The sequence below is a fragment of the Talpa occidentalis genome, unplaced genomic scaffold (genome assembly GCF_014898055.3).
Source record: "Talpa occidentalis isolate TD23 unplaced genomic scaffold, MPIMG_talOcc4v2.1 talOcc4.3, whole genome shotgun sequence".
Classification (NCBI taxonomy): domain Eukaryota; kingdom Metazoa; phylum Chordata; class Mammalia; order Eulipotyphla; family Talpidae; genus Talpa; species Talpa occidentalis.
The window spans coordinates 29,197,740-29,219,977 of NW_023603184.1; the positions used below are offsets into that span (position 1 = coordinate 29,197,740).

General features: G+C 46.6%; 1 protein-coding gene across 10 annotated transcripts in view; it reads left to right on the forward strand.

Annotated features, from left to right (window-relative positions):
• BMAL1 (basic helix-loop-helix ARNT like 1) overlaps positions 1 to 22,238 on the forward strand; it is a 254,388-nt gene that overhangs the window by 218,720 nt on the left and 13,430 nt on the right. For 5 of the 10 annotated variants that reach the window (XM_054699379.1, XM_054699380.1, XM_054699378.1 and 2 more), the window contains 11 exons: positions 2,192 to 2,311; positions 4,621 to 4,746; positions 5,396 to 5,542; positions 6,079 to 6,099; positions 7,955 to 7,993; positions 8,289 to 8,330; positions 9,550 to 9,707; positions 11,415 to 11,494; positions 15,883 to 15,975; positions 17,015 to 17,132; positions 19,839 to 19,988. In XM_054699379.1, coding sequence (XP_054555354.1) covers positions 5,403 to 5,542; positions 6,079 to 6,099; positions 7,955 to 7,993; positions 8,289 to 8,330; positions 9,550 to 9,707; positions 11,415 to 11,494; positions 15,883 to 15,975; positions 17,015 to 17,132; positions 19,839 to 19,988 — 841 coding nt within the window. In that variant the 5' untranslated portion in view covers positions 2,192 to 2,311; positions 4,621 to 4,746; positions 5,396 to 5,402. Of the gene's footprint in view, positions 1 to 581; positions 821 to 1,468; positions 1,751 to 2,191; positions 2,312 to 4,620; positions 4,747 to 5,395; positions 5,543 to 6,078; positions 6,100 to 6,349; positions 6,387 to 7,954; positions 7,994 to 8,288; positions 8,331 to 9,549; positions 9,708 to 11,414; positions 11,495 to 15,882; positions 15,976 to 17,014; positions 17,133 to 19,838; positions 19,989 to 22,238 lie in introns of those variants that run through there. The other 5 variants (XM_054699383.1, XM_054699384.1, XM_037522689.2 and 2 more) reach the window with 5 other exon arrangements.

Genomic DNA, 22,238 nt, shown 5'->3' on the forward strand with positions numbered 1-22,238 from the left:
CAAGCGTCTCTCTCACAGATACCTTCCATCTCCTGAGACGCCTCCCTTGGCTCCAGACTCTTGGAAGTACTTAGCACAGAAAGAGTTTTTCTTTTATTTTTTTCACATCTAAGTGCACCTTCTTAGAGAGAAAACTGTTTTCCACAAATAATTGAGTGTCCTAGCAGGTTCAGCTTCCTTGCCTTGTCTGAGTGTCCAAGAAAGGCCTTCTCATGACCGATTTGCAAAATATAGTGCACAAATCTGCATTAACGTGTATGTCTATAAAGTAATTATGAGTATTGGGAAAGTGAGAAACTTCATGTGGCATTTGCTACGTTAAACTTTGAACCTAATGTGTCAAGAAAGGGAGGGAAAGAGAAGGGATTTGAATTTGTTTATCATTGATTGAGAACACCTGAAGTGAGGGGTGGTGCTGGGAGATGCCTATCCATGGGATCACGGAGGGGGGGCGGGGGGGGGGCGTACGCTAAAGGGAGAACACTCAGCCTCCGAGGAGAGTAGGCAGCACCTGAGGACCCTTGAAGTAAGGGAGCCACCCACACCTACAACACAAGTGGGTGCAACTGAGACCATGTGCTCCTGGGAAAGCAATTATTTCAGGCCAGCTGGCGTCTTGGGTAGGAGATGAGTTTGGGCTGGAAAGTAGGCAAGCCCGTTATGGAGTCCTGGCATGTCCTGCTAGGGAATTTGGGTTTTTTCTGGAAGGCTTGGGGCAGAGCAGTGAAGCCACTGCAGTGTTTTAGGCAAGAGGTGTCCTGTCTCAGACCACAGTGAGGAAAGAGCGAAGCGAGTCTGGAAGGAACAGGCCTGGATGGAGGTAACGACCAGCAATGGAGGGAAGTGGCTGGGCCCATCCATCAGAGGACCATGTGGGAGCTCTAGGGTGCAGGGAGGTGGGGGCGGGGGAGAAGGCCCAGGGTGGAGTGTGAGCTGCTGATTTGGGAGCCTAGAGTACGATTTAGATGGAATCGTGTGTCAAGCCTCCCTCCGGCAGCACTCCACTGGGGACTGTGTTCATCACTGATGCTGCTGCTGCTGCTGTGTCGCTTGAGACTTAGGGACAAAATTCCCAGTCACCTATTTGCACATGTTCAGAATGAGGCTATCAGAGCCAGACAGCGAAGGTTCCTGAACCCTACTGCATAGAGGAATAATTCCAGAGGACAAAATCCATTGTATTCCTAGATATTCCTTTGGAGAAGACCTTTATGGTGAATCCAAAGATAGGGAGCCCAGCAGTTGCAAGAATTAGCTGATAGGATGTGAAATACCCACGCTCTTGGTCCGAAGGGTCGGGAAAGCCCCATTTGTTCTGAGTCTTGCAGTCTCGGGGCTGAGCAGGGATGGAGAGGGTGGCGGCTCCAGCACAGGGAGCAGAAGGGCAGAGATCAAACCCATGCCGGGAGGGCAGGGCAACATGCCACTCTGTTAACGCGGGCGCCTTTTCAGGATCCGTTTCTCCCTTCGCTGAGTGCACGCCCTACACACTTGAGGTCCATGGACATTTTCTTTAAATATCTGAACTCACTCCCAACAGTTTTTAGGTATTGGCCCTGCTGGCATTTTGTTTTCACTTAGTATTTCCTGAAGACTTGTTTTCTGTTGGTCCTTGTTGTCTGTGTTTAGTTAATGAACCTCACTTGAGAGAGCGGGTGATGTGAGCAGCGGCTTGGCTTCTGGCGCCCACCACACTCAGGCTGTGTGACCTCGGCCCGTCTTTTCACCTCGCTCTGCTTCAGTCTCATTGGTAAAAAGGGAAACGGTAGTTTCTACCTCAGAGTTATTTTCTGATTTGGATGTGTTATTCTAAATAATGCAGTGAAAACTGTGCCTGACTCAAAGCGTAACCAGTTGTGTGTCCTTTGTACTCAACTGAGTGTACACTCAGTTTACCTCAGTAGGAAAAAAGAAAACATCGTCTTCGTTAAGAAAATGCCCAGTCCATGTTTAGCAACTTAAAAGGCTTTGTTTTTTACAGAAAACAGCTGCCAGTTTCCCCCATGTGTTTGCAGTTTAGCTTAACAGGCAGCTGAAGGATGGGACTGTGTGTTGTCCACGTAACTCCCTGTAGCTGGGAATCATGAGCAGCTTCCCCTTCACCCTTAGCTAATCCCATGCTGTTAAAGTTATTAACCCCAGAGTGACCTGTCTGGGTTTTCTGTTCCTGTGGCTCCCCCCACCCCCATAGGTCTCTGAAAGAAGTTGACTGCCTGGAAGGAAACTACGAAACATGAAAATTGCTTTGAGGTGACCAGCAAGCCCCTTGCTCCTGCCAGGGTGGATCTGAGTTTTAGAACTGTAACTTCAGGTAAAAAATCACCCCAGCTCCTACCCCCCTCGGCAACTGTCAGTGGATGTTTGGGTAGTAGTTCTTCAGAAAGTGGGGTTTCTTCCAGGAGGCCTGAACCTTGGAATAGTTTCACTCCTCCAATTGTCTTGTTGTTCAAAAGAGGAGATAGCCAGACGGGCACCCATGTGTGGTGTGCAGCCCAGAGGCTGCACCACCAGAGGGTGGTCAGCCTTGAGCTTGGGGCTCTGTACTCCCTCCTGACTCTACTCTCTCAGTCTTAACATCAGTAACAATAGTAGCAGCCACCAAACAGGGCAGTTATTAATATGATTAATGATTAAAAATGCTTCTTGAAGAATAAATCAGAATAGCCAGAAATTTTTGAAAGGGAAGACTTAAAAGAGCTGTTCTACCAGATATTACAATAAAGCCATGATAATGAAAAGTGTGATACTAAATGGAAATCACTAGATCAAATGAGCAGAATAGGAAGTTCAGAAATAAGACAACAAATCAATCAAACCCTATTTCAAATGATCAGTAACAGGATGTCTGTTCTGTTATGTGTTCTTGGGATGGTTATCCAGTCTTTGGAGGGAGATAAAAAAAATTCCCAGCCTTTGGTAGTCTACCACACATTTCCAAATGGACTAAAAGAGCTAAATAAGAAAATTACAAAAGTTTTACTAAAGAGAATATATTTATGATATTGAGGTAAAAAGCTTTTAAAAATGTCACTTTTAATATCATATACAAACACCACATCAAAGCTAAAAGGTGAAAAGAAGGAAACAGTACCTACAACATCTAAGATGAACAAGTAACATTCGTAATATACACTCAGCAGCTACTTTTTGAAGACTTACATGCTAGGAGGTGTTATGGGCACTAAGGGTACAAAGCAGTGAACCAGACAAAACCCCTGCTCCTCTGATGCTTAAAATTTAATGGAGAGGCCTGCCAGTAAAGAAAGTTAATGTAGGCCAAGCTTGATAGGGATACAGAAAAAAAAACAGTAAAAGTGGACTGGTTAGTGAAGGTTGATGGGGGTCCCATTATGGATATTTAGGGAGGAAGTGACAATTTGAGCAGAAGTAGGAAGGAAAAGGGGAAAAGTAGTTGTACTCTAGATGTGTTTTGCATCTGGAGCTCATAGGATTTGTTGGTGGAATGCATGCAGGCTGTGAGAGAAGGGAGTCAGGGGTGCCTTCTGAGTCTGGGGCCTAAGCAACCGGAAGAATTGAAGGACCACTTACCGACATGGGCTTGGCTAAGAGACAGGGTTTGGTTATGGCTGTGTCAGTTCGAGGTCTCCATGTATGTTCAAAAGGAGATGTCAGGGAGATGGTTGGTATATAAGTTTGGAATGGTGGGGGGGTGTCCCAGATGTAAATCTGGGGACTGCAGCGGCAGAATATTTGAAGCAACAAAACTAGTCAGATCCATAGAGAGTGAGTATAAACAGAGAGGAGGTTCAAGGACATCTATGGGGCCCTCACATAGAAGTGAGGGAGAGGGGAATAACCAAAACTCTAAGAGATCAAGAAGGAGCAGCTGGCCACTGAAGCAGTAAAAGAGCCATCTCTGAAGCCAAGAGACAATTAGGAGAGATCATCTCTGTCAGGTGGTACTGAGAGGCCAACTAGGGAAGGAATAGAGATGGGCATTGGATTTCCCAATAGCAGATCTCCGGTGAGCCTGGGATAGCAGAGAGGAGAAGACAGGAGGGTCGTGGCTGACGAGGCAGCCCTGAGCCTTGGAGATGAAGGCCACGGAGTGAAAGTGAGGACAGTCCCTGGAATCTGAATTCCAGTGCCCGGGAGAAGACAAGTTAGGAGGTCCACCCATAGGAAAGGCAACACGGTAAAAAAAACAAAACAGTGTATGAGCAGGCACAAGTGAAGGCAACAATGCCTATAAACAGGACACCAGCCATGATGATTTAAAAATACAAGTAGGCAACTCTCCTGCCCACCTGTGACTACACAAATGCTTCTCTTTTCCAAATAAACCTGTCCTTTTAAAATGTAAAATAAAATAAAAATACAAGTAAAAAAACAAGGAGGTTCTGTTTTTCTTTCTTTCAGATTGATAAGAGCTATTGTTGGGGATAGGTACTTGCAGTGTGTGTCCCTGTCAGCCCTACTTTTAGAAATAATTCTAAGAGAATAGCTCATACGCCTGGATATATTAGCACCAAGATGTCTTACTCTAGCAATGCTTGTGAAGTGAAACATTGGCACACATGCCTAACCACCAGGGCCTGGTTCACTGATCTGTGGGAAGTGGTGGCGAGGATTAGCTCACACTCCCCTCTTGCTTGGCAGATGAGGAAACTCGGGCCCAGAGAGAGGGAGTGACAGCCCCGTCACAGCGTGTGGAGCGCCTACCCTCCGACCGTGGGCAGCACACCGCCCTCTTTACCTTGGCTTGCTGTTGGAGCCCCTTGCAAGGTAACTTGGCAGCCTTTTTCCCTCTGAGCCAGCATACTTCATGTTTTTAAAATGTGAATTCTCAAAATGTTTTTGAGATTTTATCTACAATGTCTTCATCATTTCATTGTGCAATGTTTGCATGCATTGGATGCTGGCTATGAAAGGACAGTGGAAGATGGTATATGAGTGGGCCATTGACAAGGGAACATTTTCTAGATTCCCTCATGCACATGGAGTTTTTTTGCTTTTATAAAAGTTACAAAGTTAACAAGTAAATCCTATTATTTCATTGATGAGACATATTGATGAGAAAAAAGTAAAACTGCTATCAGAAAGCATCTGGGACACTTAGTCCCCTCAGCAGGAGATGCACTGGACTGCAAGTCTTAGGGCCTTGGGCCCTGGGGTTCTCCCATGCCCTAGCACCAGGACCTAGGAAAAGCCACCCAGTTTCTCTGAACTCAAAACAAGCAGGTGAGTGTGCACTACATATGCTAACTCTTAAAATTTACGACGCACTTTGGCGCGGCCGTGTCCTGGTGCAGTGGCTGGGTGAGAGAAGTGGTGGCTCTGTAAACAACCCCCACGCGCCTCCAGAGTGCCTCTGCCACTTGAGAAGAGCAGCTGGAAATAAAGACATCTCTGTGCCCCCTTGTACCAATTCTAGACCTCCAATGGCAGACCAAAGAATGGACATTTCTTCAACCATTAGTGATTTCATGTCCCCGGGTGCCACCGACCTCCTCTCCAGCCCCCTCGGCACCAGCAGCGTGGATTGCAACCGCAAAAGGAAAGGCAGCTCCACGGACTACCAGTAAGGCCTTCAGAGTGCCTCTTCTCTGGCTCAATTTGGTGTCAGTTTGCAGATGTGGACCATCCAGGAGCCACCTTTGCTCTTGAAAGAAAGGATCCTCTTTATGGAAAGGGATGGGGATGAAAGATCCAACTCTGGGTGGCCCCACAGTTGGCTTTTGGGTTACCCCCTGGATTACAAACAGGGCGGGGGGCCCTCCAGCCCCAGTAAATGCAGAAAGGCATTTACTGTCCCAGCCCCAAATGGTTCCTCATCCAGAAAAAAAGAACAGCCTTAAAGCCAAGTTCTGTTTACCCCTTCCTTGCCTGCCTTTGCTCCTTTGAGCTAGGTGGCTAAATCAATGTATGATATAATCTCAGTAGCTTAAAGAGAGCTTTGCCAGAGGGTCTCTGTCTGAGAAAGACACCCATTGCTTAATTAATGTTTGTGGAATGAGTTAAGTCAAGGTCATTTCGGAAAACATCTGTGTTGTCCTTAAACATTATTTAAATTAATATGTACCTGCTATATTAAATAGTATTTTTGTTTCTTTTTAGACTTGATGACTTTTCTTTTGAGTAAGTAAATGTTCACACTTACAGTCAACTCCTCCATCTCTGTACAGAAACCCAGGGAACTAGGCAGAGCAGAACAGTCAAAGGCACATTCTGTTTTGTTGAGGCAGCTGTGTGGAATCTTACCCGAATGTCCACTTAAGAGATTTTCTTTTGTTTAATGAGGAAACATCTCCAAAGAGGTACCCCCTGTACAGCAGATGTCCTTTCTGCTGAAGTTCACAGGTCGAATTTGGGGAGCACAGTGACTGGAGGTCAGATGCCCACTAGGAGATGCTATGATTAAATATGTAAGTTATCCCAGATAATTAAGAGAGCCAAAAGCCCAGGGGATGGAGAGTGGGGTGAGGACCCAGTGGGTATTCTTCTGGAGACCAGGAGATGTTTTCCATGGCCTCCTTGTTTCATGTCCTGATTCAGCCAGTGATGTGTTTTAAGACCTCTGTTACCTAGACCCATGGCTTCCAACCTTGTCACCATACAAGGCCTTCAGGTTTCCCTTGTGGACCCCCATTTGCTAATCTCTGGTAATTCATGGAACCCTCATTAAAGATCCATGGTCCTTCCCCTGTATATAATTGTATCATACTTAAAGGCAGAGCTTCTCTTTACCTACAGAAGGGCAGGGAAAGATGGTATAGACTTGATGAGTGGGCCAGGGACAAGGGAGCATTTTCTAGATTCCCTCATACACATGGAGGTTTTTTTGCTTTTATAAAAGTTACAAAGTTAACAAGTAAATCCTATAGTTTCATTGATGAGACATTGATGAGAAAAAAAGTAAAAGTAGGGCTGTCAGAAAGTGATCAACTTGACCTCAAGGAGCAGATCCAAGTCTAGCCAAAGCTGGGGTGAAGAGGGGGTTTCATTTTTCCATGTGGCCTATATGAGTTCCTCTGCATTTTAGGATTAACTAGAAAAACCTCTGCCCAAGAGGAAATGAAGGGGCCCCAGGTTGGGAACCAGTGTTCCAGAGTGCCCATGATGGGATTCAGTATTCCTAAGAAACAGCGGCTTTTGTCCTAGAGATGACATTGCTTGAGGAGCCATCATCCCCCTCACCCTATTTTATGGGATAAAGGAGAAAGGTCAAGTGGCAGTCAGTGTTGGTGAAGGGAGTGTACTGACCCCGGCTGAATCTGCAACTCCTTCCTCTGAGGATTTCAGTCTATTTTCTGCTGACCCACAAGGTGCCATGAAATTCTGAAATCTTTGCAAGGAAGGCAGATCCTTACTGCTACCCTAGGACCTCCTGCAGCCAGACAGGTTTCCACACCCACAACCTGCTCCTCCCCTCTAGCCCAGTTCCTTGAGCCTAGTGGTGTGCTGCCTAGCTGAGAACAGAATATTGGGTAGCTGTGCCTTTGAAAAGTGGCTTGTAGTTCTGCTCTATGTCTTGGTAATTTGATTTCCCCTCCTCACTTCACCCCCGCCCCAACACACCCCAAGTATATATGTATGTATACATGTATTTGATGCTAGATAAATTTTCAGAATGAATAAACTCCATTTATCCAGAATGATAGGAGTAATGATATAGTTGTTTGGATACTTTAAGAGTTTTCCATAGTTGCTATGTAATTCCCAAGTTCCAAACAATCAAAATATGGTAAAATATATATTAACATACAAGCTCTATGATCCATAACTTTTGTTTGATAAACTAGAAAACCAGTCTGGGTTTTATAGGAGGTTCAGGTTGCTTTATTTTGTTTTATTGCTATCCATCAAAAATACTGTGCCTATTTGAGCTTTCTAATTATTTGGTTTCTGGATAAACGAGAGCCTTCTATATTATAGTAAGCTATTTTGTGTGTCTTTATTAACAGATAGTCATGTTCTCTCTTGTTTTTTTCAGAGAAAGTATGGACACAGACAAAGAGGATCCTCATGGAAGGTATCGTGACCTTAGTAATAAGAACCTCAGTGTCCTCACAGCCCTGTTCTTTGCATAATTACACATTCTCCTACTTGGGCTGGTTCCACCCTTGTCATTGAGTGGGGATAAGCTCGAAGGCCACAGGCTCAAGACTGTCTCCCGTGACCCCAGTCCAATGTAGCTTACAGCCAAGAACCCTGTGTGTTGTAGAGAGATGACAGGGCTTAGAAGGAAGGAGACAGGCATGTATAACTTTACTGTGCCTCTCTGGGGGATTGTGCTTTCATCTATTGCCCTTTTTTATTTTTTCCAGGTTAGAATACACAGAGCACCAAGGAAGGATCAAAAATGCAAGGTATGGTTGGCCCCTCATTCTGCTCTACTCCCTGGGGTGATGCAGTCACAGGGTCTGTGTCTCTGGTCCTCATCTGTCCTCAACACAGTCATGTCCTTAGGGATGTGAAAAGAGTGTAGAGGCCTTGGGGCCGTCTGCCTTTCCCTCTTACTAGGCTGAGTTGGCCTGCATGCCTTGCTGTCTAAGCACACTTAACCAGAAGGGGACTTTGGAAGTAGCAGAACATTAATCAAGGCTAAAGTTTCTCCCCAGCCTTCAGCAGGTTACTTCTTCCTGGGGCCCACTCCAGAAAAAAATCTGGCCCACTGACTCACTTCCTGGGCTGGCTGCTGAAAGGATCCCTTATTGCGCTGCAAGTTGCACTTGAAGGCCAGACCTGGGGGTGGGAGTTGCTCCCAGGAGTAGGTTCTCTTGCCTCCTACCACACTTGCTGGCTCCTTTCCATGGGGTGCTCCGCTCTCCTGCTGTTAGCCCCAAAGCCCCCCAAGGTTGCAGAATCTGGCTCAGCTGGGACTGCTAGCTTTCCCCTCTCGGAACAGCCTCAGCCAGAGACACTGTGGTTGTTGCTACAGCAGTGGCAGCTGCTACATTTCCTCTGTTCATATACCTCTTTAGGGGGACAGTCACAATCAGCAGGTGCAAACCTGTGAAGGAGTGAGCGTGAGCCCCAGCGAGTAGCAACTCCTGGGAGGGAGGGAGAAGGATGATAATCTGAAGATGTAGCATCTGCTGCACCTAGGTGGGGTCATGGTTGATCCAAGGATGGCAGCGTTAGTTACCTGGCGACTCAGTGTCTGAGAACCATTCAGTGGGCCCCTCTCAAACCTCAGACACAACACGCTGTGGGACCCACGTTGAGAGCTGCTCTGGGCACTTTTGGAAACCTCCCCCTCCCTTCTCCCTTCTGCCTCCATCTTCAACCTTCACAGAGGCTGAGCGAAAAAGAGAATTGAGAAATTAGTGGTTCACTTTACTCTGAAAAGACAATATTTGTCATAGTTCCCCTTAGTTCTAGGGATGAGGTAAGTGTTAGAACAAACTAGAACTGACCTAGCAGGGAGACCACATTTTTGGTGATATTCCTAGGAAAGTCTAGCTTGAAACCTTTCACAGATTCTAAATTTGCCTTGTCAGGTTGATACTGAAAACAGTTATAACTTGGTTTTGTTTCCTTGATGCTTGGTTACATTTTATGGAGATATTTTTTCATATCGTTCAGGGAAGCTCACAGTCAGATCGAAAAGCGGCGTCGGGATAAAATGAACAGTTTCATTGATGAATTGGCTTCCTTGGTTCCGACGTGCAACGCGATGTCCAGGAAGTTAGATAAACTTACTGTGCTGAGGATGGCTGTTCAGCACATGAAAACATTACGAGGTGAGATCCTAGGCTTTCTTATCCGTTATGCCCATGCCTGCAGTGTTGCCACCCTCACCTAGAATGGACCTGAATCCCAAAGGCAAGTGTTCATTACTGCAAATATGCTATCTCGGAATATGCCTGTAATTTTCAGGAGTAGATGTGATGCCAAATGATTGTTGAGTTTACATGGCATCAAGGTGGGATTCTGCAGTCCTGCTTCTCCGAGGGCAGAGCTGTGTCTTCTGCGTGTGCCTGTGGTGCAGGTGGTCAGGCTACACACAGACCAGAGGACGGTGCTGATGTCCTGTCCACATGCGTGTTGCTGACCTCCACACATAATATCAGAAATGTAGGTGCACTTTGTGACACAGAAAAGTCACATTCAGTTTTTAAGAGGAAAATTCGTCTTGCTTCCTTTGAGGAATGAGTCACTAGTTGATGGTTCTTGCTGCATTTTATTGTCAGGAATGAACACTGATGATATTTTCATCTTTCTGAAATTTTCCCAAACTAGATTGACGCTTTATGAGGGAGGTGTGTTTTCCTTTTCTGAATGTGGGGAGGGTGAGAAAACAGACAGAAACATGAAAGTGACTTATCCAAACCGAAGGAGAAATCTGAAACAGGCCAGGCATTGTAGTGAATGCCATTCCTGGAATTTTCCATAAGTCTTGGACTTCTTTAAGGACACTGGAAAGTGGGCACTCAATCAGATCGCTGACCTGTGTAGAAAGAGTTGCATCTTTATGTTCCTACAAAGCTTCCAGAAAGAAGTTATAGTTGGTTTTGTCTGGCTTTTGATCATAATTTAAAATGTATTCCTTGGAGAATGACATTTAAAAATTCATATTAGAAAAATGATAGAGATTAAATTATCAGAAACTAATTTCTATTAAATTGGAAGGGAAAGAGGCTAATCTCGAGTTAACATAAAAGGGTAGTGATGCTAGGAGCCTCGGTGGTTGATTTGAACATCTCAGACAGATTCTGATTTTCTCCTTCCCCACGGTGCTTGGAGCTGTTATGGTTCTGTTTCATTTTATTTCTTCATTATTCTGCTAACTGCTCTGCAGATGCCAAGTGGTTTACTCCTGGCATTTTTCTGTAAGTCACCATTCTCCTGAACAAGGTTAGATTGACTGCCATTTGAACGTGAGTCTTGTCTACTTTAAGGCTGAGGATCTTGAGTTGCATTTACTGAAGCAATACATGTCTCAGGGCTGCCAAGCTCATTTAATTCTCCCCTGATGAAGAGGAACTCACAGTCAATGCCCTCGACAATATATTTACTCAGGGCCTGGCAAACAGGGTGATTTCCCAAGAACATTTAAAGTGGTGATTTGAGGGACTGCTAGACAATCTATTTAATATAGATCTTGGGCAGAAGGAGCCCTCCCAGGAGCCTTTGCCAGTTTGCTTCAAGAGCTGCTACCACTTAGAAGCAGATTTTGTACTTCCTTCTATTATCTCTTGATTTTCACGATCGTGACAAAAGCAAGCTTGTTAAGTCTCCTGTGGGCAACAGTGTTCTCTTTTCAGTGGAATTCTCTTTGGCATTGCAAGAATCTGTCCAAAACCAGAACTAATAACCCTGTCTCAGTGAAAAAGTGAGTAAGAGGATGAAATAAAATTCTTCAGTTAGAAGGTCCGACACAGGCAGTAGAATGACACATGATCTTGAACATAAAGTATACTGACTCTTTCTCTTCTTTTCCCCATAAGGTGCCACCAATCCATACACAGAAGCAAACTACAAACCAACTTTTCTGTCAGATGATGAATTGAAACACCTCATTCTCAGGGTATGTTGCAATTATGGAATTGTTTATTTTTGCACATTTATTTTTACAATTCCAGCGCTCCGGCATGTGGGAATTTAATGCCTGCATGCTGAACTCCTAGAACACTCTTTCTCTCAGGTCACCCCCTTTATCCCTTTATCGTACTGTTTGGATAGACGTCCCGTTCCTTCCCTGACACCTTCTTCCTCCTCTTTGAACCTTGCTTAGGCAAAAATTGAAGGTCTGTGCTACTGTGATTTTTTTTTTTTTTCTATCAGGCAGAATTTTGTTTCAAATAGGAGGTAATTAAGAATTTCCTGAATGTTAGAAAGGGACTGAAACTGCTTAACCGTTGAAAATTTCTCTTACCCTCACTTAAGCCCTAGCTCAGAAGCCTCCTCCTAAATCTTGATACCAAAATTTCATCAAAACAAGGAAGCTCCTAAAAACATCGGGGCTTAAAGAGGAAAGTAAATGGAGGAGGTGATGCTTTCACTGCCTGACTGCAGCGCTCGATTCGTCTTGCCAGTCTCTGCAGAGAGGCACTCGGGTGGCACACGGAGCCTGGCTTCCGTGCAAAAGCAGGTCTGCTCCCAGGGAGCGTGAGATTCACTTGCAAATTGAAGGGAGAGAGAGAACTGGATTCAGTAACAGGTCCACTTGCAAATTATAAAAGGAAAAATAGAACTAAAAAGATAACTGCCCCACTTCCCTCCAGCTAGAGCTGATTTGGTTTACTGAGCCCCCTACACCATCTTGGCACCCTTCTTTCAGCAGAAGTCTGCAAAGCCCCAGCCTGGAGGGGAGCCCAACATTATCACTACCCATTTTCAGCCTCAGCCTCGCTTTGGGTACCTCTAAGTCTGACCTACTGCTCACTCCAGGATTCCTGCCCAGCCCTGTGACATGCTTTGTTAATTGGAAAACATCTAGCTGCAAGGAACAGAAGACCTGATGAACAAATAGGGTTTTGTTTCCTCTACATAACCTAGAAGATTGGGAAAGTATAGCCAGGTAGGGGCTGGTGCAGTGGCTCCATAAAGTCAGCAGGACCCACACTGTGTTCTCACGCAGCACACTGGCATGTGGCTTGTCTCCTCCATGTAGTGAGGTGGCTGTGGCAGATCTGACAGCCAGATTAGCCAGATTAAAGTGGCAGAGAGGCTGGAAGCCGACTGCCCTTTTTATCAAGAAATGCTTCCTGGAAGCCGGGTAGTGGATTTCACATTATTCAGAAGCTGTCACTCCTAGCTGCAGGGCAGGTTATGGTCCAAGTATTTTGATTTTCCAGCTTCCCTAATAGTGGTAGGCATAAGAGAAAGGGGGCCGGAATCAGCCCCCAAACAGCAGTTGCGACACACGCTTTCCAGAGCTACCTCCATGTGCTGGTCTCCCTTCACAAGGGGCTCGCACAAGCCAATACAGAACTTCCACTGTGGTCGCCGAGGCCTGGGGTTGACTGGTGCCTCCCTCCCCCAGAAGCCGTTTGATGGGCGCCACATTTGGAACAGCTGTAATGTTGCCCTTTCCTGACACACATTACTGGGAATTATTGTTGCACCAGGTTTTGTCATCATGTATAAATGCAGTTAGTATTTTTTTAAACTTTATATCTCTGCTGAAATCTATTTATTGAATAGTCTTATACCCCAGCTTGTCATTAGCAAGCCCTCAAAGCCTCATGTGACGTACAGATCTGATAGGCATGCCTTCTGAGTTTTTCGTTTTCATTCATTCATTCACTAACTCAAGCACTGTTGAGGACTTTCTATAGGAACATCCCATAGATGTCACGGTGTGACACACACACCATGGGCCTGAGGTCTGCCAGCTAGTGACGCTGCTGCTCCTCGGGCCCAGCTCTGTCCTCAACTCTCCCTCCACGTCATAGAGATGCCCTTCTTCTCAGGGAGGACTTGCTGAAGTGAAGATAGGAGCTGCGTGTGCAGGGCTGTCTGTGACAGGCAGTTAATGTGCTGCTGTCACCATCTCGAAAGTCATCATATTGGAACAGAAGTCCCAGCATTTTCATTTTGTATTGAGTCCTACAAATTTTGTAGCCAGTCCTGAATACCATACAGATAATTTGATATATACTGTTTTTCTCTTAAGATATATTTTTATATATGAATTGTGTGTGTTCTATTTATACATGTAATATGTTAGGCAATTTATATAAAATATGTAAAACACACACATATGTAAAACAAGTTTCTTTTGGAATGACACGTTTTAATAGCTGGTCCTTTTCTAAGTAATTTCCTGTGAGAGGCCCTCACTTACCATGGCATGGAACAAGGCTGCTGACGCTATTCGACCTAGATGTCTCCTCGAACCCTCACCCCTTCTGCTTTTCTGTTGCCTACAACTCTGATGATGTCCTCCCTGGTGAAACCTTTCTCACATCTCTGGCACATATCAGGGGCTGTGAAGTAGTGTCCCATCCTCTGCCACTTCCAGGTCCCCAGTTCCTGGCAGTTTGCTTCAACAGAAGGCAGGGTCCACTCAGGTGCTGTCTGAACAGCTTGGCAGCAGGAGCTGGACTTCCACTCTCTCTCACTTACCAATGCAAATCTGACCAGTAGCTCTATTTATTAAATGCTTTCAAAGCATATGTAATTGATGGTGTGCCAGGGGAGCCGTCAACCTGACTGCTTTATAATGTCTAAATAGTCGACTTCCCTATGTTTTGAAAGCTAGGCAGACCCTGCCAGGGTCCCTCTGTGTCCTCCCAGGAGGCGCTCTGCCCTGGCCCCACTGTGGCCCTGGGATCATGCTGGTGTTCTCACACGTCTGCTCCTCAGGTCTCCCTCACCCGGGCTTCACCAGCTGGTGCTCATCTGCCCAAGTGATGCCCAGCCAGAATGCTTTCAGTCTCCCCTCCCCTGTGCTGACAGGATTCACCAGCCTCTGGTACCTACTCTGTCCTCTGGGTGTGTCATTGTTCCAGGCCTGTGGTGCTTTTCCTCCAGAATGTCTCTGTCACCTTCGTCCCAGGCACTTTTTGCGCCACATCACTTTGTCAATGAAAAGCCTCCAAACATTTCTCTTGGTAGATATAAGATTGTCTGCAAGGCAAATGAGTAAGTTATTAATACCCTATTTTTTGACAGAATGAGGCTTCCAGCAGATGGTGCTTGGAAAGTGGCTTCCCCCTCACTGTCATGCCTTGCCCCTGGGCCAGCTTAGAGGCATAACTTAGGAAAGGATCCTCCCAGCTCCCTTCCAGCTGGGTGACCTGCCAGGCTCTCCAGCAACAGTAATTCCACTCCCCTTCTCACTGCTTCATCCCAGCACAGGTGGATGCACCATTCTGCGGTGACCTTCTGGCACATGAATTCATTTCCCAGTTCTTTGAATTAAAATATATCCCAAAGGCCCTTTTGTGGAAAAGGGAATAGACTTTCTTTAGATATTTCCAGAGAACAGAGTGAAGACTAGTGAGTAAAGGAGGATATTGTGTATTAGAGCAATGGCAGCAGAGTATACAAGCAATTGTGTACAAGTCCCTGGGGAGGTGCTCTCCCGTCACTGGGAAGACCCCAGTTAGTGGTTGCCTCTCTGGAAATTCGTGGGTAGGAGGCACGCACACAAACACCAATAGCCTGAGCGCCCTGCCACTGTGGTTTTGGTGTTTATGTGCTCCAGTCTGTCTAGTAAATACTCTTTACTGGCACTGTAGTTTGTTATGTGCATTTAATGTGAAGAAGAGGTAAAACAGTTTTTAAAGGAAAATCTTACTGTGCCTTTCCTGTCTCACCTGGGATGCAAACAGCACAACCCTGAGTCAAGGGCTAATACTTGCAATAATAGTTCTCAACCTTGTGAACATTGGAATCACTTGGGGAAGGGAGTGTGGGATGGGGTGAGGACAGTACCAGTGATCCAGCCCCATTCCACATCATCTGCCTTAAAAAAAAAAAAAGACCACTTAAAATGTCAAGAACTGCTGCTCTGCAGGGCTTCCTGTAAATGGCAGGGCTTCCTGTAAATGCAGGTGTTCAAGCTGAGGGGAGAAGGTGGCCGAGACATTAGAGAGGAAATTCTGATCTTAAAGTTTCCTTCCAACCTCAGATTCTATAGAGTTTTATAATTAAGGAAATAAAACATCATTTCCCTGAGCCTTCATGCAATCAAAGGAAAACGCTTCAGCTGAATTCTGCTTTGAAACAGAACTTACTTAATTAAACTTTCCCCTGTATCAGTAAGTGATGCATGGGCGTCTCCCTCGGAGAGACTCTCGCTGCTCTCACAGGCACTTACTCTGAGGGTACTCGCGAGACTGTCGGCACGGGCAGCCCAGCAAGTGCTCGGAATATTTAGAAAGCACATCTTTAATTGCTATCAGAATGATTATAGATCATGTTTCTTAAAGTGTGGTGACCTGGTTATCCATTTCTCCTGATTAGGCAGCAGATGGGTTTTTGTTTGTCGTCGGGTGTGACCGAGGGAAGATCCTCTTTGTGTCAGAGTCCGTCTTCAAGATCCTCAACTACAGCCAGGTATTGCTTACACTCCTGTTGCTGGTAGACAGCCGCACAGCCACCAGAAATTTTCAGACTAAACCCCACTTCTCAGAATAATGATGGCAGTCAAGTCACATGTGAAAGGTTTACATTGTTTCCGCACCCCATCCGTCTTTCAGAAAATTCTTTAACAGAAAATTCTTTAAATGTGGAAAGTTCCTTTAATATGTTTTATATTTCCCCCACTGGAAAGTTTGACTCTAATTGTTTTATGACTGCAAAATACCCCACAACTAAGGGGTGGGGGGGGTTTGTGACGGCCTACCTGACAAGGAAGGAAAGGTAAGCTGGTAATAACAGACACTAAGAAAATTGGGAATCCGCCTATACTGTGCTTGCACTGATGTGTCACTTATTGGCCCTGTTGAACCTTGACGTCCTCAAAAAAATAGCTGCAATGATCCATATCTTTTATGATTGTTTGTGGGATCAAGCAAGATAAACATTTATGAAAGCTGTAAGAACAGAGCTTTTCACCTATTACATCCCTGGAGTTTTGACTCATGTATTTGTTCACTAATTCACATGCTGGTGTTTGCCTGGAATCTGGAATTCAGAAGAACCAAAGAATCAAAACAACATTTATGTAAATTTGAATTTATGCAAACTTAATGTTTCCAAAGTGTTTTGCTCTTTCTAGTCTTAGAATAAAGTTCTCTCTGCTCCCAGATCAGGCTGCTCAGGCATGCTGTGTGGCTCAGCTTCCTCAAGAACCGAGAGGATGGAGGGAGCCAGCATTCCTCCTTCACGGTCCTAGTAGGGTATTTGAGGGTCTCAGATAGAAATAAAATAGAATATATGCAGCTGAGAGATTTCTGCTTTGGGTACAACTGTTCATGCACTGAGCCGCCTTTTCCTCACTCTACCTCGGCCAGGCGGCTGCACGTGGGCACATGCTCACGTGTGAAATGCCTGACACGCTCGTGCAGAAAAATATAAAGCACAGGCAGACCATTTGTTGGATAATTTCTGTTCCATAAGCTGTTGACTTGCTTTTGGTGTGTCCTTCCCACAGAATGACCTGATAGGTCAGAGTCTGTTTGATTACCTGCATCCTAAAGATATCGCCAAAGTCAAGGAGCAGCTCTCCTCCTCCGACACTGCACCCCGGGAGCGGCTCATCGATGCAAAAAGTGAGTGGGGAGAGGCTGCCGGGGCTCCCTCTGCAGCAGCAGCAGTTCAGCGCTGAGCCGGGATGGAGCAGGGCGTGTGGCCCCACATCTGGGTGCTCAGCGTGCCTCCCTCCCTTGGCTCATGGGTGCTTTTTTGGCTGAATGGGATTATGTCTATTCCTTGTCTTTGTGTTTGTTTTTTACAAAAAGAAAGAAAAAATTCAATGTCTAAATTCATTGAGAAGGAAAACAGCTGCTTTGTTTTATTTTTTTATTTTTTATCTATTTATGTGTAGGAGAACTGGGGTATAGGCCAGGTGTGTGGGGCGGTGAGAGGATCCACCAGAGACAGAGTGGGGAGCAGAACAGGCAGACCTGCTGAAACACACTGCTGAGGGCAGCAGCAGGGGAGACAGGAGAGGTCTGCTGCAGCATAAGTGGGTTAGTTCCCTGGCGGGGGGATCAAACTCAGGCCATAGCAGTGATAGCGCTGAGACTTAACCCCTAGGCCACCAAGAGGCCCCAAAAAACAGCTGCTTTGATTTGATTTTTTCTGATGTCTAGTAATTTTTTTTCAGAATCTAGAAATTCCCAGTTGTGTGCTCCTGAGTTTAAAGGGCTCATAGCAGATTGATTCATTTCCCCTGAAAAAAATCACCTCTGCTGACCTGAGTTGCTCTCATGTCTTAAGACAAAGAAAGCTTCAGGTACAGATACAGCGTGTCTGTGACCACAGTGGTTCCTCCGTAGGCTGCTTCACCTCCTGGCTGCCTTCCGGCCACGGTGGAATCTCCTTCACATTCTCCCATAGCTTCCTGCACCTGCACCCCCTCCCGCCTCCTGGGAGAGGCCCCAGCAGCTCTCCTCCCCATTAGTTCCGCAGGAGGCCATGCAGCAGTTAAGAGAGTGGATTCATGTCAGATTGCTGGGCTCACATCTTGGCTGCATCATTTACTGGCCGTGTGACCTTGAGCAAGTCACTTAGCCTCTCTGTGCCTCAGCCTCCATATCTACGGAATAATACCTGTTCTATTGTGTTATGGTGGGGATTAAATATGCTAATATATATTCGACTGGTGGGACAGTTCCCAGCACATAGTAAGCGCAACACCTGTGTTGGTATTCACTCCAGTGCTGTCCAGGCAGTCGCCAGTTTCCTGCTTCCAAGGTCTCCATTATCTCTGGAGGGAAACACCAGCAGAGGAATCTCTCTTAAATCATTCTTTTCGTTTGGGTACTCCGCTTCCTCTAAGAACAATACAGTTCCTGGTACCTGTTGCTCTTTGTAGTCTGGTCCTGCAATTTTTTTAATGACCTGAGAAGCAAAGGTGAATGGTATTTGGTGCTTGTCTTTAAGGTTCTTACATAGTCAGGGAGACGAGACAGCACCCTTGTAATAGGTGCAGCCATAGCAATAGCAGCATAGAGAACGATGACTAATTCTCATGTGGGTGTGGGGACAGCATCACCGAGCTGATGGCAGCTGAGGAGGGTTTGCAGAGATGAGTTACTGATTGCCAGGTGATGAAGGGAGGACATTTGTGGACGGGGGCAGAAGAGTGGCCTGCGTGGTGCTGTCGGAGCATAACTTACTGGGGGCGGGGAGCAGGAAGGCTGGACCACCAAGATTTTTTTCATGGGTACCCAGTGAGGGGTTCTGAGCTGGGTGGGTATTCTGAGGGACCCTGGGAGGTTGAGACCTGGGCCTGGGCAGCAGCCACTTTCTGACAGTTGCCCTCTTGTGGTGGGCGGTGAGGGCGCTTGTGCCCCAGGTGTCAGCCTTAGCGCTGTGTTGTGCACTGACAAGCGGCCCGTGTTTCTCTGCGGATAATGGTCCTGCTGCTCTTCCAGAGACGGGTGCCGCTGGTCTGGAACAGCGCGGTCCAGTGGGAGCATAATGTGAACCACACACAGGAGCTACATGTGACTTTAAATATTCTGGTAGCCACATTAAAAGTAAAAATAAATGTGAAGTTAATTTTAATACTATGTTTTATGTAGCTGAGAAATTCAAATACTACTGCAGCACGTTAATGTTCAACTGAATGACGTCTTCTACAGCCTTTCTGTACGAGTCTTTGAAATCCTGTGTGTATTCACACTCCAGCACAGCACCCCTTTGAGAAGAGCCACCTTTCCAGTGCCCAGTAGCCGCACGTAGCGAGTGACCCTGGGCAGCAGAGGTCTAGAATGAGGTCCGAGAAGCTGTATGTTGACACATTGGGGGTCCTGGCATGCAGCCAGGTTTGAGGCTGTCGGGCAGTCCTGCTTCCTCCTCTCAGTCCTGTATCCGCATTATGCCCGCCCTGTAGTCCCAGCCCAGGATCGTCCTCTGGGCAGCACAGACGCTGCTGCCTTTTAGTTGGTGCTAATCAGTGATGCATGACCTTGCGCCCTCACGTCTTCTCGTGATGAGCTTCCGTTTCCCCTTCTCCGCTATAACTCCTGCTGGACAGGAGCCCTGTGTTAATTTCTTTGTACCCCCTGGAGCATCTAGTCCAGTAGATGCTCCAGTAGCTGCATCCCACATGACCAGTAAACACTTCCACGCTGACAGCACACCTCTCCACAGCACACCTGTTAAGGCTTAACCTGAGAAGTGTCATTCTCGTGTCATCACTATAAAACCGCGAGGCAGGAAAGAAAAGACTTTGTGCAAGGTCACACTCCCCCTCCTGACACCCAGCACGACTCTCAGTTTATCACATTTTGTGTGTTGATTTGCAGCTGGACTTCCAGTTAAAACAGATATAACCCCTGGGCCATCTCGATTATGTTCTGGAGCACGACGTTCTTTCTTCTGTAGGATGAAGTGTAACAGGCCTTCAGTAAAGGTTGAAGACAAGGATTTCCCCTCTACCTGCTCAAAGAAAAAAGGTAACCATTTCAACAGTTCTTTCAAATCCTGTTTCAGGTGAGGCTTGCTTTCCACGGTGCTGTCAGCAGGCTGTGGGTCGGTGGTTCCTGGCTGGTCAGGCCCCAGGGCTGTAGTTAGGAGTCTGCTAAACACCCTGTCCCTCCCTCTACAGTGTAGGGCATTTGGGGAGCACAGGTGAGTTTGGAAAGCCCTGGTTGGTTGTCTCTGTGGGAGAGCTTTCTCTGTTGAAATTCTGTGTGTTTTAATGTGGTTGGGAAGGAATACTGTCAGCCACAATCGCAGCTGCTCCTGCGCCCCCACTGGCACACCACAGTTACTCACACTAAGTCCCCTGTGACCTCCTAAAGGCAGTGGACACTGTATTTTTCTTCCATCTTGAAGTGTTCTCTTCCCCAGGATGCTGTGCATCCACATCCCTCTTGTCTCCCTTATCCTCTGCCACTTCTCTTCCTGGCCCGCCTGCTAGTTCCTCCGCTCCGTCCTGGGCCTTCTCTTCTCAAGAGCAGCTATTCACATGCTTTGTCCATAGGTAATGTCACCCCCTCCCTTGGCGTTCAGTGCCATTTATATGCCAACACATTCCAACTTTATGTTCCTAGCCCAGCTTTCTCTCTTGAACTCCTGATCCCTAAAAGAACAACTTATTAAATCTCCTGCATAGACACCCGAGGGCATCTCAGACGTGATACATGTTGAAGTAACCACCCGAGCTGCTGCTTGAGTGTAAAAGTCTCCAGCATCCACCTAGACGGGCACACCCTATGGCCCTCACCCTGTTTCACCCCTTTTATACCACCTCCCTGCAGCCAGTCAGTTACAGGAAGTCTTGCCACAATGAATTGTTTCCGCAGAAGTGATATGCACCTTTTCACATGTCTCCATGTTTACCAAGCCCAAGATCCAGGCTGCGCTCAGCTCTCACAGTCTGTGCAGTAAGCGTCTCATACTTTTCGTCCCTTCACCGAGCAGCCAGAATGACCTTTCTGACAGGAAATCATTTGATCAGCCCCTTGTTGAACACCCTTCAAGTTTTCCCATTGCTCTTGAAGAAAACTTGAAAATCTTGACTGCGACCATGCAGCCCCCAGCCCTGCCTCTACTCAGTACGCATGAGCATTGCTGAGTTCCCTTCTAGGCCTTAAACCTTTCTCTACCAGCCTCTAGGCAACCTGTCACCCCTGGTTGGAACCTCTCCGCGTCTCTGCTCATCCTGGCAGCAATGTCTGCCACTCCCTCCCTCAGGCTGCCTTCTGGCTTTTTGTAGCGCCCTGCAGGGTTTCTTTTTGGCTCTTTCGTGCAGTGGCAGTTACGTGGTTTTTGTGATTGTTTGCTTGATGCCTGTCTCCCCCAGGAGACTCTACATTCCACAAAGGCGTGTCTGACTTGCTTTCTTCTCTCTCCCAGTGACTAGCCCAGATGCTTAGTAAACAGACTAGTCCCAGTGCTTAGTCAACACGCCAAAAAATTTGTTTAGTGCTGAAATCCATAGGTGCCGCATACGTCACTAAAATTGACATCTTCATCTCTAAAACCACGTCTCCTCTGAAACGTCCTGTCAGTGAATTGTACCAACAACTGTTCTATGCAGAAAAGAAGTTGGAATCATCCTCACTTTCTTTTTCGTACCAAATGTTTTGAAGTTCATGCCTTTCCCAGCAGATCTGCCTCAGACATTCCCCCTACGGCCTCCCTTGCCTCCTTATCCTCACTGGACTGCCATGGCGTGGGCCTCATCTCTTGTTGTCCTCCTGCTTTTCGTGGGCTTCAGTTTGCCCATCACTCTGCTCCTAGAGCATCCTAACCACAATTTAGTTTCGCTGTTTCCCCACTTCCATACCTTTGGGAGCTTTCCATTTCCTACTTGAAAAAAATGAACACAGGGCCTCCCCGGTGGCGCAGCGGTTGAGCGCTGGGTTGCGAAGCTGCGCGCGGCCTCTGCGGCGCCGGTTCGATCCCCGGCTGCTCACCGGCCACCAGAGGAGGGTCCCACATGGCGCGCAGACCTCTCCTGCCGCCCGCTGCTCCCCTCAGCAGTGTGCTTCGGTCCTTCTGCCTGCTCTGCTCCCCGCTCTGGCTCTGGTGAATTCTCTCGCCCTCCCGCGCTTCTGACTGTACCCAGTGCATGTATAAACAAAACAAACAAACAAACCAGCAAACAAATAAATAAAGCATGCCTCTATAAAAAAAAAAAAAAAAAAAAAAAAAGAAAAAAATGAACACATTAGCAGATAATCCAGGATCCTTGACAC